General features: G+C 41.2%; 1 protein-coding gene across 1 annotated transcript; it reads right to left on the minus strand.

Moving 5' to 3' along the window:
* Positions 1 to 92: 92 nt before the first annotated feature.
* TBC1D24 (TBC1 domain family member 24) lies at positions 93 to 13,215 on the minus strand. Its single transcript, XM_063314770.1, has 6 exons — positions 12,184 to 13,215; positions 8,252 to 8,410; positions 6,943 to 7,006; positions 5,700 to 5,795; positions 3,096 to 3,330; positions 93 to 1,376 (listed from the first exon to the last, which is right to left on the minus strand). Exons 1-6 carry the CDS (start codon positions 13,140 to 13,142, stop codon positions 1,222 to 1,224), a joined length of 1,668 nt encoding a protein of 555 aa, XP_063170840.1. The 5' UTR covers positions 13,143 to 13,215; the 3' UTR covers positions 93 to 1,221.
* Positions 13,216 to 15,360: the final 2,145 nt, after the last annotated feature.

Below are 15,360 nucleotides of genomic sequence, written 5' to 3' on the forward strand. Positions count from 1 at the left end.
TGTGACCAATAAAGAAACAAACAGCTGCTGCATGTAAGACATCAAAAGTAGCTGGACAGCTGCTATGTTACTGGGGGGGGGGGGGGACAGCAAGCCTAGAGAAATCACCCAGTCCTAATTAATAGAGAAATCAGAGAAAAGGTTGGTTTATTTACCAATCAGTTATAGTTTTACTCTGCACTGAATGTTTCAGGTCAGATAGCTAATACTGTTTTAGAAATACTGCTTCTCTAAGCACAAAAACATAGGGAAGAGGGGACAAGTAATAGTTCTGGACCAAGGCTGGAGTGGGGGGGATATTTCTGCACACTGCATATCTTGCATTAGACTTCAGCAGCCTGGAACGATTATCTAAAATAATGATACTACTGATACGCGGTATCAGGAATGTAAACAGAAAAAGATAAAGATGGCAGGAGGTTCCCTCAACTTCTACAGATCAGTGCCACAGCAGAATGAAAATTAATTACGACTCCTGAATGGTATTTCCCACATATTGGAATGATCAGTAAAAGTTAGCTGTCAGAACAGCAGCCAGGTGCAACACACATTTACACACACAAGAAGCAGGGGGTTATATAGATTTCTTTAAGAAAACAAGTCCCTGAAAATAATGGGGTGGATCTAAATGTCCACATGCCATGCAATAAAATCTTTCCTACATACTGTAGCTCCTGAGGATCAAGGAATCCCAAGAAGGATGTAATATGCAGAGGGCCAGAATGAGGGAAGAACGAAAAGACATCAGCAACATAATCCATTGATCACATACAGCTCCTTTTGGATGAAAGCTCATGTTTATAAGAAATGGGACTTGCTGGATAAAGCCAGCTGCTGACCCACATCTGCCAAGATCTGAAAAAACATCTGAGTGCCTCCAGGCACCAGTTGATGGCAATACTAACAGAATTATGAATCAACTGGGGGGTGATGTAAGACCACCCCCTTTACCACCAAAAATATCAGGGTATGCGTCAAACTCAATAGAGCAGAAAGAGGCTAAGGATGGATCACTTAGACCACATGGAGTTGCATACAAAGAACACAGTGACCGAACAACGAGGCCCCAGATTTATCTGAGATCTTCAAATTAGCTTTTTAAAGTACAAAGCAGCTTAATTTTGGGGATTCAAAATGGTAGCTTGGTTCCTGCAACTGGAAATGGGCACAGGAACTTAAAATACTTCATGGTGCTGGTTGTTTTTGAAGGAGGCAGCATTCTCAGCTGCTCATAGTATCTCTGAACCCCCAAACTTCCATAATAGCTATCTGGAAACTTTCAGAGCACAACGGCTGATTGTTGAAAGTATTGCAGTGGGTGGTTCTTCCGTGATTCAAGTCTGCATCGATGTAGAGGGCTTGACCATCACCACCACCTGCAAAGAAGAGAGTTGTTCTGTCATCAAGTCCACATCTTGATGCTATCTCACATTTGGTTGTTGTATTACTTCTGTAGGCAGAGGAGGAACACTCAGGTCTTCATATATCTAAAACGTGTGCCTCCAGTTCCCTCAACCAGACTGCTTTAGAGTTAAAAGCTTATGACTCTCCACATCCAACAGGAGTACAGTAAAACTTGAGGGATGGGTGTCAGTTAAGTCTCAGTTTACATAATGGACCTAACTGGCATCATTTGCACAATTACATAATTCTGCAAATGAACAACTCAGTGCCAACGATAAAAAATATCTCCGGATACTTCAGAAACAATGGACTTTTTCCATTATTTGGAGGTGGAATCCAAACTAAAATGTTGTCTGTTGCACTGAGTGAAGGTCTATAAAATTGAGGTTTTACTGCATCTTCTGAATAAGGGGGTTGTGCCTATTTCAGAATAGCACCATCTCCTTGCGTCTTCACAATATCCCTTGGCTTTAGAAGTCGAGCCCTCCTTTCCCAGAGGACATGATGTGAAGACCATTTTGCAGTGCCTCCTCTAGAGTTACGGTTTTGCTGGTTCCTCAATGGCAGGAATTCTGATTTCACCCCATCCCCCAGAACCTGACACCCCTTCCTGCCAATGTACTTTGCCATCATCCCTCTGCCCTACTGAGACACACTGAGAGGCCGCTTTGCCACTATCCCTCTATACTGGCTGGTTGGGTTTTTAGAACTTCTTTCTCACTGCAAAAATGAAGGTGGTAGAATGCCGACTTGTGCTTCCCCAGTGGGCAGCTGGTGGAAATGGCCACATGGAAGGAACTCATGTATGGATGCAGTGGCTTTCAGCAAATCTTGTGTTCAAGTCATCAGATTGTACCAACTGATCATGGTGGCAATGCAGAAGAGCCAACTGATCGTGGTGACAATATAGAATAGGCAGTATATCGAAGAAGACAGCGACTACTACACAATGCTCAACCAAGATGATGAGCATGACACAGGTCATTAATGAAATATTTTATCTCAAGGAAAAGCAGCTGCTTGACAGCCTCTAACAATGCACTGCATTATTGGGGCACTGCTGTATGCATTTCATTCCTCTACACAAATGTGTAACTCGCCCTGCTCTGTGTCATGCACAACTTGCATGAAGATTCTTGTCAGCTGAAGGCTTCCTTGTCTTCCCTCTGATCAGTGCAAATTAAATTTTAGGCTTTGTAATTTTGCACACCGTGGGGCTCTACATGCTCTGGTGGCAGCCAGCTGGCAACGCCCTGTCGGCGCAGAATCACCTCTCTGGAGGTATCGCACATTTTCTTAGAACTTTTTCCAAAATGCACCATATGCTAAAGGATTCTGGTATCTACAAAAAATCTGTAAGGTAACAAGAGTACAAGAGCACTTTCAGTAATTCTGGGTATTAAAGAAATTCCAGCAATTTAGTGTTGCTTGCTAAACCTTCGATATTAGCTAGCTGCCTTTTAAAATGATTAACCCAGCAGGTATAATCTTTTTTAGAATCTGGAAGCAGAAGCATTTTGCGTATTCCTTTCCATTCTGACCCAGATTCCCAGACAATTTTGGCTGTGCGCAAATAAAAGTGTTAAAGCAGCTACAGCAAGCGCTAACAGTGAGCACTGAATTTAAAACTCCTCTCTCTCTCTAGAAATACAAAGAGCTGCTTCAACAGGAAGCAGCAAATGGAGACATACCTATCATGATGCATTCGGTGCTACCAGCCATAAACATGGAAGCTGCTTTGGAAGGCAGGTTGAAGTGCCGGGCTGAAAGGAAAGGGGAAAGGCGACTGGAAGGGTCCGCGGGGAGGCTGGTTGAGGAGAGGGAATCAGAAACCTCTGAAGAATTGTTCCCTTGTTCAGATCCAGTCATAGCAAGTTCTGGGTGCTTGATTATTACCCATTCATAGCGTTCCACTTCAGGCACCAGCTGGAAGAGGCCAGGAGATGAAGTTAAAGAGACTTTTTCAGAGGTGACTAACTTCTGTCCTTCTCCAAGGCACCTGACTGACATTCTAAAAAGATTCTTTGGCGCCACTGATGCAGGCTTCATTCAAATGCATTCTGAAACCATAACAGTGATAGATACAGGTAGTCCTCAACTTACCATCGTTCTTTTAATGATGGTTCAAAGTTACAACTGCCTCAGACAAAGTACTTTACGACATGTACTCACACTTATGACTGTAGTACCACCCCGTGATTGCAATTTGGGTGCTTGGCAACCAGCTCGCATTTACAACCGGTTGTAGCATCCTGCGGTCACTCATTGCGATTTGCGATCCTTTTTGCCGGTTTCCAGCAAAAAAGGTCCATTGGGGAAGCTGGATTCACTTAATGACCATCATAAAAATGGTCATAAAATCAGGTCTGGTCACATGGTGAGTCAACTTACGACTGCAATGACTTACAATGGAAATTCAGGTCCCAATTGTGGTCATAAGTGGAGGATTACCTGTACTAGAAAGGGAAGCTATTCAATTTGTATCCTGTTCGTTCTTTAGAAAACACAGGGGAGCTTGCTTACATGGGCCTCCCACTGTTCTATCATCAGTCATTGAAATCCATATGAATACAGGTTTTAAGGTTGTCCAGGTAATTTATAGACTCTGTCAAGCTTACACTAGTAGGCAGGACAGAAATGAGAAGACTGTGAAGTCCTTGGTGCTCTCTGAGCCTTGTTGTTTCCTTGCAGATGTTTCATTACCAGGCTAGGCAACATCTTCAGTGTGAAGAGGGGAGTGGGCCTTGCCCTCTGTTTATATACCATGGCTTGCCCTGCTTGTGTTGGTGGGGGTGTTGTTCTCTCCTTGGGAGTTCTTTGATTGGGCTGTTGTTTGCTGCTTGGTTGATTGTCTGAGTTAATAGTTCCTTGATTAGGGTGTATTGTGCTGTTTGATGGTTCATCTGGTGTTAATCTTAGTGTTCATCTGGTGTTAATCCTAGTACTTTACGACATGTACTCACACTTATGACTGTTGTACCACCCCGTGATTGCAATTTGGGTGCTTGGCAACCAGCTTGCATTTCTGGGTGTTGAGAAGACTATCAGCATATTATGATAAAGTTTTACTGCACAGTATTAGGGGCTTTGCAAAGCTAAAGATACTGTGCCAATATTTCAACTGGGTGACCCCACTCAGGCTGTGATTTAATGGCAAAGATTCATCTTTTGTGTTAACCTTAAAAGTGCATTTATTTTTTAAAAACTGTATCTCCGGTCTGATGTGTTGGTTTTGGTAGCTCATCAGCAATGTGTGAACTCCAGTTTGGATTGTGTGAAGTTTTAATTTAAAACTTTTACAGATCTTCATTTAGAAAGTACCTCAGTGTAAACAGCTATGGAGAAGTACAGTCTGTAAATTCTAAAAACTGCCACTTCCCTGCAGATTTAGGTACAGTAGTTCAAATAAAGGGTATTATGATACTATTAATGTTGATTTTTTAAAAAAATAAACCACATGGCTACCTGCAGTTTTCACTGGCAAAACATTCCAATCCAACCTAGCCTAGTTTTCAGAACTAGCAAAAAACCAGAGATACTAGAAATAGGAAAATAAAGGATCATTTGGTAATAATTGCTTCAGGCAAAGCAGAGATGGAAAAAAGATACAAAAAAGTGATGGCAGTAGTTGGAAAAGAATAAACCTGAGAGGTTTACAAAAAACCCAAAGCAATACTCAAGCATTGACAGAAACACATGAAGGAGAAAAAAAGTTAGATAAAGTCTTATGGATAAAACTGCTATTATGGAAGATTCAGTATCAAATTAATATATACCATGGAAAAAAGTCAGGATAAAGCATGTTACCTTTGGGAATCATCTATATTGTTGTGGGAATACTTTGAAGAACAATGTTTTATAGCTATACCTTCAAGGGTTCATGTTTCACATCATACAGTAAACTATAATAAGATCCTGAAAATGCCAGAAAAAGCAGCTTTTAGTGATCTCATCAATTCTGATTACCACAGTTCAACAGTCTTCTCCAATCTGGCCTTCTTCATGGTGACTTTTATCTCCTAAGACAGCGTTTCTCAACCGCAGCAACTCTAAGATGTATGGACTTCAACTCCCAGAATTCCCCATCCAGAGTTGCTAAGGTTGAGAGACGCTGTCCTGAGGTTTCCAGGCCTGCATGATGCCTCCTTAACACAAACCCTGGGTGCACTGGGTTACCACGTGAGCCCAGGAAAAGGCACAACTTCTTTGAGGTGCCATCAACAGGTACAGTGAGTGTGTCCAAGCCAGACCTGAATACTGAAGACCTCTAGGAGGAAGCAGCAATGGTTTCTTACCCTGAACACAAAACATTCTCCTGTCCCAAAGAAACTCAGCTTGCTTCCTCCTTGTCTGCGTTCACTCCAGTCAGTCGATAAATAGGCCCCACAGACCTAGGATGGGTAACAGTAAACAGACACTGTTTTAGGAAGCAGACATCTTCAGAAATTCAACAGCTGACGTTTCAGTTGACACCTCAACTTTGGCAGATTAAAAGCCAAGTGTGTTAAATTCCTGAGTGTGCCTCTAATACATCTTGGGTAGTAAATGCAACAAACAGGAGCATCCAACAAGTGGTTGTAGGAAAAGATAGTCTGTTGCAAACGTCTCAAATGGCCTTACTGTGAAAATAGCAGGTCATATCTGAAAGCGATCTATAGTTATCCCATCTACAGGTGGTCCTCGCTTAACGACAATTGGGACCAGAATTTCAGTTGCTAAGCAAAGCAGTCATTAAGCAAATCCAACCCAATTTTATGACCTTTTTTGCAGCAGTCATTAAGTGAATCACCATGGGCATTAAGTGAACCACATTGTCATTAAATGAATCATGCGGTTCCCCGTTGATTTTGCTTGCTGGAAGCCAGCTGGGAAAGTTGAAAATGGCAATCATGTGACTGTGGTTCGCTGTGACAGTTGTAAATGCGAACTGGTTGCCAAGTGCCTGAACCGTGATCATGGCAATGCTGCAACAGTCAACTGCAAGGACCAGTTGTAAGTTGTTTTTTCAGCACTGTTGTAAGTCTGAACCATCACTAAATGAATGGCCGTTAAGCAAGGACTACCTGTACTTGCCATCCTATTGGAAGACAGGCTAAGAAGGAAGGAGGAAAGATACGCAGGATGAGTTCCACTTGATCACTGACAGTTTCATAAACTGCAACACGTGGGAACTGATGCTTTTATAGCAGTGGATGAAGTAGGGGCTATTACTGCATTTATTACATTTATAACCTGCCTTTAGGAAACGAAAACTTGAAAAATGGCTTTCTATTCCAATTTTCCCCAGGACCGCCAATTTTTAAAGTGATAGGGAGAAATTCTGAAAGGCAAAGAGCTAGCCCTTTGCCAAAAGAAATGCTATGAAGGACAATTTGTAAGAGAAAGCCAAGGGGAGCTTCTTTGAAAAGAAAGTGACAATGTAAATTTCTGCTTTTATTTAGGGAAGATGGAACACCATTGTAGACAACACTTTAGTCAAACCTATGAAATTCATCAGGGGATCCTCTAACCACGCTGGTCCTTATCTTCCACACTTACCTCTTGCATAGTTGTTTTAATCAAAAGGAGAGTTGGTTCATGCCCTTCACAATGCGAGAAAAACCTGATGTACAAACATAAATATAAAAATATGTCTTCTCGAAACATTAATTTACCTTCTACTAGCTGTATACATTCCCCTAGAATTTGTCAGAGTCACAAACACTGATACACAGCATAAACAGGAAGCAGGCGTATTAGGTATGTTCACAGCCTTGAGACAGATAGATATAAAAGGTGGGGTAAAATACCACAATCATCATCATCATCATCGTTTAACATGGTTTGAACATTCAGATAAGTTCAATCCAATAGGAACTAAAAAGCTCCACCAATCAAAGCAAGCATTTTATTTGCCCGCCACCTCAAAATCCACAACAATGCTCTCTAATCCAAAGAATATTTTGATGCAATTCTCTTTAAGAAGAAATCCTTGGAAAAACTGCTGAAAAAGCAACTATCAGTGTCAAGCCGAATTAAACCTTGGTCCACACATCTTCAAGTTGCCAAGGTTGAGAAACACTGGTCTAAAGTGAGATCATGCATTTTTCTATCTCTCGAGCCTAAATGAAGAATATTTTCATCTCACAGAAGATACTTCTTTGGAGGGATGAGTATATGAACTGGAGTGTCCCAAAGCTCCTTGTGGATCCCATCTCTCTGGGACCCTCTGCAACAGTTTGCCCCTCTCCCCTACCCCCAGACCAGGTAAGTTTTGAGTCTTATGGCCTTCTGGAAGCTTGAAAGAACTTGGGCTGTTCTGGAAGGCCTTTGGGACTTGAACATTACAGAGTACCTGGTGCCAGAAATTGAAGTGTCACTATACTGTGATTGTCAATTATACTAGGTTTTATTTATTTATTTTTCAAATTTTATTTCCACCCATCTCCCCTGAAAAGGGGCACCCGTTTTACTGTACGTTATTGCATTATTGTTGCTGCCTTGGATCTGGCGGATGCTCTTGTACATTCCTGAGAATTCTCTGATTGAAGCGGCTTATAATGTAATAAAATAAATATCCAAGAATGAGAAAGCGTGGTCCAATTATTATCCAAGTTCATGTAAGAAAGAGGGATCTAAGAAGAGGACAACCAGCAGCAAGGTGGATGGACTCAGTTACAGTGGAGATGGGTGCATGGTCAGAAGATTGGTAGGACCAAGCTGGGGACTGAATGTCCCAGAGAAAATGTAACTGTGTGGTTGCTAAGGGTGGACACTGCCTTGATGGCATAGAAGCAATGCAGGTACAACATCAACAACTTTTTCCTATTACAAATTCTTTTTTTTAATGATGGAAGTTAATTACCACCTGTTTAGGCTGAAGCCATGCTCTGAGGTGGTAAAGAGTAGTAGAGGCTGGCAAAGGGCAAAGCGCTCGGGAATCCAGGACCAGATGTCTCTCATCTTCTTCACATCAACAATTTCAGACTTGAAGTTCTCAGCATGAACAGCCAAGTGGACATTCTGCCTGGGAACAACAGAAAGCAAGGTTGAGAAAAGGCAACTGTCTAAAGCAAACACTACCTAATTCAAGTCTTAACTGGCAAGAGAGAATCACTACTAGAAGATAAAAAAGTGCCAGCAACCAACTTATCTTTTCTTTGGTAGGTTTGCCATAGGTACTAATACAGATAGGATAGTAGAAGGCTACTAATTTTGTAGGTAGGTAGAGTTAAAAGAAATCACAAATGTCTTGGTGACAATGAGAAACATGATACCATCATGTAAAGAGGAAGACCAGGGCACAGAGACATACATAAGCCAGGAACAAGTCAACATAGCAATTTCTTTCTTGCAGCCAAGCTAGATTAAATGCAGTTTATGTCAGATGCAATCCAGGGGTGGTGCAATGAAGCAAGTTAAGTTCTGAATATGTTACTCTGCATGCCAGGAAGATTTGAAATCCAAGAGAACTGTTAAAGACATCTCATTCTTTCCTCTGCTTTTAACAGGGACATGCTTACCTAGTACAGTCTCTGTGAAAATGTTCATAATTATATTAGCACAACTCATGGTTTCATGAAGCAACTTTTGAATCTATAAAATACTAGACAACCTTGTGACCCATTGGGTCATCCCCTGAGAGAAAGGTAGTGCACTCTGTTTAAATCTCTTCCAATAGATTTGCAAAGAAACCTGTCTCTTTCAAAGTAATGTTTTATGTATTATAAATTTTTATTTATTATCCCCTGCCGTGGCAGCCTGTGGTCAGACAGAAAAGACTGAGCACTGCTATGTAGTACAGGTAGTCCTTAGTTAACAACCATTCGTTACTGAAAAACCAACTTGTGACCGGTCCTCACACAACTGTCGCAGCGTCCCTGTAGTCACATGATCAAAATTCAGGCGCTTGGCAACCAGCTCCCACTTATGATGGCTGCAGAGTTCTGGGGTCATGTGATCGCCATTTACAGCTAGCATCCGACAAGCAAAGTCAATGAGGGAAGCCAGATTTGCTTAATAACCACAGTGATTCACTTAACAACCACAGCAAAAAGGTCATAAAACTGGATGTGACACACTTAACAACTGCCTCGCTTAGCAACAGAAGTTCCAGTCCCAATTGTGGTTGTAAGTCGAGGACTACTTGTATTGGAAAAGGCAATAAATTTTTCAATATAGCCCAGATTTAATGTCCACGATACCTCCAGGGATGGGTATGTGGCACTACAGAAAGTCTGCAATGGGATTAAGGACTATTCCTTTAACAGCTTGGGGAATATACAGTTAACACACCTTCCCATTACAAGTGAGAAGATGCCAAATCAAAAGAATGCCTTCTTAGGTGGAAAACCATGGTGAAGCTTATGGTTAGCTACCATTTTCAAAACAATTTTTATGTACTCAGAGAGGAGCTTCATGTTTAACATCACATTCTCCCTACATGGTTCTCAACAGTTCTTGTATATATAACTTTGTATATACCATTCTGATAGCTTCTATATATACCTTCCTGCAACTGCTGAGCACCAGAACCTGGACAGGTTCTAAAACAAACACACCATATATAGTCACCTAAAGTGCGAAGATCTGAGAGTCCAATTCCTGACAAAGGGTCTAAACTCCACAGATTAACATCTGCCTACCCACATGGGATGAGTTCCAAAGAAGATGGAAGTGGTCATGTGGTACCCCTGGTGGTCAATGAAACTACATTCCCATGGACTCCAGCTGTCTTACAGCATTGTGTATTTTATCAGTGAAATCCATGAGCTTTAAAATAGTGGAAAGAAACAAAGCTAGCCTAGGATACAGACATTACATGCCAAATTTGACATCAGCATGTATGAAACCTTCAGAAAGACAGCCTTGAATTTGACCCCACTGCCACCGATGCACAGTAAGCTTTACCGCCACCATCACCTTAGTGCTCATAGCAGCCACAGCCACTTGGAAGCCAAATCAAATTAGAGCATGAAGATTCAAATGTTCAAACCTACCTTTTTGGGGATGTACTGCTGCAAAGGGGAGGGATACAGCAGATATGGAATTGACAGAACAAGAAGGCATGAGGAGGGAGACAAAAAAAAAAAAGGAGAAATCAAGAAAAGATTAGCAGTTTCATACATCCCCACCAAAGTGCATGGAAAAAGCCTACAGAGAAACACAGAATAAGATTTGAACAGGCCAATAGCGAAATAAAGGACAGTTAAACATATACCTTTTAAAAATATCAGTTCTCAATTCTTGCAACGGTTTCCAAATTTTCTAGGTCCCATTTCTTTTCTTGCAATCTCCCCCCACAGAACTTATGACTTCTAACTCATTTACCTTTAACTTACCTTTCCTGACTGGTTCACTTGTCCATTCAGCAAATCCCTTCTATCTTTTTTCACCACGAACACAGGGATTTTAAAGACAATGCATCAGCAATACACTAACAGATTGTGCCTTATGATTTCAATAGCAAGACACTGTAGGAGCCCACAGAAAGGGTTCTTAAGACAATAGCTATTTTTAGATTCTTACCACCTCTAAGTGAATCTTAGTATGTGGGTACACTGAAGGTGTTATCTAAACCATAGTATCTAGCACATTAAAAGTTAGTATTCATGCTAGCACCACCTGTGCTGTATCTTTTTCTTCTTTAAACCAGAAGCATGGAATATATTACTTGGTGGTTGGTGAACAGTAAGACTAGCAGGAAATTGAATGCAAAAGCTACAGAGAGTAGATTTATATACATCAGTTTTAGAAATGATCCCCTTCAGGTGTATGAAATGATCAGTTATTGATTTTGCTGCTAAGTTATTTGAAGCTTTCTATTTTGGGACAGTCAGCAGCTGGGAAACCCTTCCTTCCCTGACGTTTCTGTTTCAAATCCCTAAAAGGAGGTCACGTAAAAGGGTAAGACCTGTTCTTCATAGTTCCAGAGTGCAAGACCCCAAAATCATGATTTAATTTACCAGAAAGCAGATTTCAGACCCACACTAGGAAAAGTTTCATAAAAGTGAGCAGCAGTTTGAAGGGGAATCACTAACCATGGAGGGGCTGGAATCTCCTTCACTTGTCATCTGTCTGGGATGGTTTAATTTGGATTCCAGTGCTGAACAAGGATCTAGATTCAATAGCTCCTTCCATCCATATGATGCTGTGATAGAACATTAGCTTTTCTTCAGCTTATACAAAAAAAACCCCAAGAACAAAACCCATATCGCTTGTCAATTATTGGCTTTGGCCACAACGCTAGCAAGATATGAAATGTACAGAACATGGATCCAGCCCTCCAAAATATAAGAACTGAGAGGTGTTAATATTTATCAATGTTTAATTTGAGGCGATTTTTTTAACTATCAAACAGACTTGTGGGCTTTAACTCCTTACATGCATGCTATCATTGAATTGAAAATACTGTCCCATTGGTCCAGAGTTCAGCCTTTTGCCACTGATTTGCTCTGGAGCAACAGAAGAAATATCCTGGAAGAATCTACAGATCTAATCAAATGTTTCCTGGGTAATGTGACAAATTAGAGAAAAGAAAAAAAAAAACCACCTGAGGTTGCTCTCCTTGATTCAGTTGAACTTAGAACTATGATAGATATCCTTATAAAAAATTTAAGCTTGTTAGATATCCAGCTCCCAGAAAATCTCTCTCTCTTTCTCACACATGTATATATTATCTATACTTTCACGATGGATGCACAGATATGCCTGATTTTACCGCAATATTTATTCCCCATAAAGCAAGAATGTTGTTACTAGACTAAAAAAGCCTTTAGGGAGATGCTGAAATCCCACTACCTTTTCTGTTTGACTGTTATGCCTTTCTGCTGAAGAGCCTTCTCGTTGGCCATTTGTAAAAGCTGGATCTCCTTCCGTGAGAAGAGACGGATTGCAAAAGCTTTCTCCAGCAGTTTTTCAGGAGACACCAACTTCGCGATGTCCCTCACAAATGCTCGGATGTCCTGCTGTATATTTTCTGATTCCAGGGTCTGCCCAACTCTGACTTTGTGAAAGAATTTGAGGAGAGCCAGCGCAACACGGTAGAGCACCTTGTAACCTTCTACCAAGAAGACATCAAAGACGCGGGTGATGTAAATCAGAGGCAGCTCTCCAAAAAGCCACCGGTGCCAATCAGAGTAGACTTCTAGCACATCTTCTGAGACTGCCACCATAAGTTTATGGGCTGCCTGACAGTACTTATTAACCAGGTCCCCAAACGTCATGCAAGATGACTCAAAAGCCAAGAATGTCTGATCAATGAAGTGCTTGGATGGATCATTGCAGGCAAGGATGCGGCAAACTTTTTCAAAGCACTCTGCTTCATCCCTGCTGTAGTGAAGGAGGAGTGCCACTATGGAAGGCAGAGCTGGGCAGAATGAGATGTCTGGGAACTGGCTTGCAATGCACGAGATGATCTTCCTGATGGCACCAATGCCCTCAGCATTCAGGCAGTACGTGGGAACCAAGCTATTATCTACAAATTCTGGAAGGGGAAGAGAGCTGCTGTTTCGTTTGCCAACAATTTTTACTACAATGTCTCGGTAAACATGGGCATCTGGTGTCACCGTGCGGCAAGGGATATCACTGATCAGTTTATGATATACTTTGGCTCTTAAAGAGTGGTTCTTGGCCCAGTATCCCTGGCGAGCCAGTTGTTTTAGGTCCTGAAATTCTGTGCTGGTCAGTTCCTTTGCATCTTGATCCTGGATTGTAGCATCCATCTTGTCCCAATCTATAAACCGACTGTATTCACCCATAGTGGCCAAGGTGGTCTTTAAGAAACGACATAAGAGATTTCTTTTTAGGTGTCCCTTAGAGGGTTTACTCTGCTTCCTGCAAGAGAACAAAAGCTTATTTAGATTTTGAAGTTTTAGCTTGCCCTTTTGTTGCTAATTGTACAGAAGTGAGTGCACATCAGTTGGAGATGCCTTTTTTAAAAAAATGGAGTTATATAGGTAGCAGCTTATATTTAATGTATAATTAGTTCACAAATCAACACTGTCTCTCACTGAAGACTTGAGAAGCTAAGAGACCATCTCTTGAATGCTTTAGGTACGTCCAGAATAAATATAGAATGGTAGAAGAATATACAGATACACAGATACAGAATTTTCCAGATGACTACACACTTTTATATCTTCCTAGATGGCTTTGTAACTGTGCGAACTAATAAAGCTAAAATGTTTTCAACACTTATAGCCTAACAAGAATGAAGAGTCTTGTAAGAATAATTTATAGCATTGTAAATTAATCAACAAAAAGCTACAGGATTCTCTTTTTCTGAAAGCATACACAGAAGACTACCCAATATGCAATTGTAAGGTCTACTACAGTATTTCTCAACCCGAGCAACTTCCAGATATGGAGACTTGAGTTCCCAGCACTTCAGCTATAGCCACTCTGGCTGGGGAATTCTGGGAGTTGATGTCTACATATCTTGAAATTGTGCAGGCTGAGAAACACTGGTCTAGAAACTCACTTTCAAAGAAAACAGCATTGGTTTGATTGGACTAATCCAGCCAGCTCAGCCATCTTGTATTCCCTAGTGGAAAAACAATTCCCAGAATCCTCAACTATGACCAATTCTTGCAAGTTTAGAGAATGAATAAAATCATTCTTTACGTCTTATTGTACTAGAGTTTACTTATTAATCAGTAAGATTACAATTGCACTTGTCTGATAGCTCCTCTGTATTTCTTACTGTAAACTACTTTTTGTTCTACTACCTATGAGCCAAGTTTTTTTTTAATTTGTAGTCTCAAACATTCTGGGGGAAAAAAAGATCAATAACCAATATGTGAATAGATGAAGATTTGACCCCCTTCCCAAATAGCAGGTTTATACAATGTACAAGCTTGTACAGTTGAGCTCCCTATTCTCTAGTTTGAACAGAATTCTTGGAATTATGGCTTGCTTCTCATGAGAGAAGTGGAAGGAGGCTGAAGGGAAGACATAAAGCTCTGTTGTGGTTGCTCAACTGTCTGGCTCTGCAACCCAAACACAGGACCAGTGGTATGTGCAAAGCAATTGGGTTTAAGAGTTGCATTTTCTTGCAGTTCAGCTGTGGCAATCAAGAATCTCTGCCGAGCAAGCATTTACAGAAAGCCAGATACTTATTTCATATTCGGTAATATATGACTAGGGACGCGGTGGCGCTGCGGGTTAAACCGCTGAGCTGCCGATCGGAAGGTCGGCGGTTCAAAACCGCGCGGCGGGGTGAGCTCCCGTTGTTAATCCCAGCTCCTGCTCACCTAGCAGTTCGAAAACATGCAAATGTGAGTAGATCAATAGGTACCGCTTCGGCGGGAAGGTAACGGCGTTCCGAGTCGTCATGCTGGCCACATGACCTGGAAGTGTCTTTGGACAAACGCCGGCTCTTCGGCTTTGAAACGGAGATGAGCACCGCCCCCTAGAGTCGGACACGACTGGACTTTACGTCAAGGGAAACCTTTACCTTTTAATATATGACTAATACAGGCAACTAATGGTGCTTTTTTTTTTCTGGTCCTGCAACTTACAGGGATCTCTTTGAATAGCAGCATCTTTGGTCCGACTAATATAGTAAGAGCCGAGCTTCCTGTAATCCCCCAGAGCACTGAATCTTAGCTGTGATGTTGACACTTTATACAGTATTGTCTTCATGACTTGAATAATCATTACAAAAATGCTGTGGAAGGTTAACATGACATTCCCACTTCAACATACTCTATTCACTGAATTGCACCCAATCAGCCTTAAACCCTTTGGGTTTTAACTATCATGAGTAAACAACCATGGCCACAAACATCTGCATCAGTTTTGACAGGTCATATCTGAATCCAAGACTCCAAGCATACTGTATTTATATCTGTTTGTTCTTGGAAAATTTTTTATACTGTTAGATGGACAAAACTCATGAAAAAAAGCCAAACAATGACTGTAGACTGGAAAAAGGTAGACAAAGGCTAAATTCTTGATGTGAACAATGTCTGAACT

The sequence above is a fragment of the Candoia aspera genome, chromosome 14, assembly GCF_035149785.1.
Source record: "Candoia aspera isolate rCanAsp1 chromosome 14, rCanAsp1.hap2, whole genome shotgun sequence".
In the NCBI taxonomy this organism is placed as follows: Eukaryota; Metazoa; Chordata; class Lepidosauria; order Squamata; family Boidae; genus Candoia; species Candoia aspera.

What these genes read in the sequence shown, in the direction of transcription:
- TBC1D24 (XM_063314770.1), bottom strand. Translation starts at nt 13,142, where the DNA reads ATGGGTGAATACAGTCGGTTTATAGATTGGGACAAGATGGATGCTACA. An exon ending in ATAACAGTCAAACAGAAAAG is followed by an intron (nt 8,411 to 12,183) that starts GTAGTGGGATTT and finishes TGTTGTTCCCAG; the next exon opens with GCAGAATGTCCACTTGGCTG. An exon ending in TTAAAACAACTATGCAAGAG is followed by an intron (nt 5,796 to 6,942) that starts GTAAGTGTGGAA and finishes TACCCATCCTAG; the next exon opens with GTCTGTGGGGCCTATTTATC.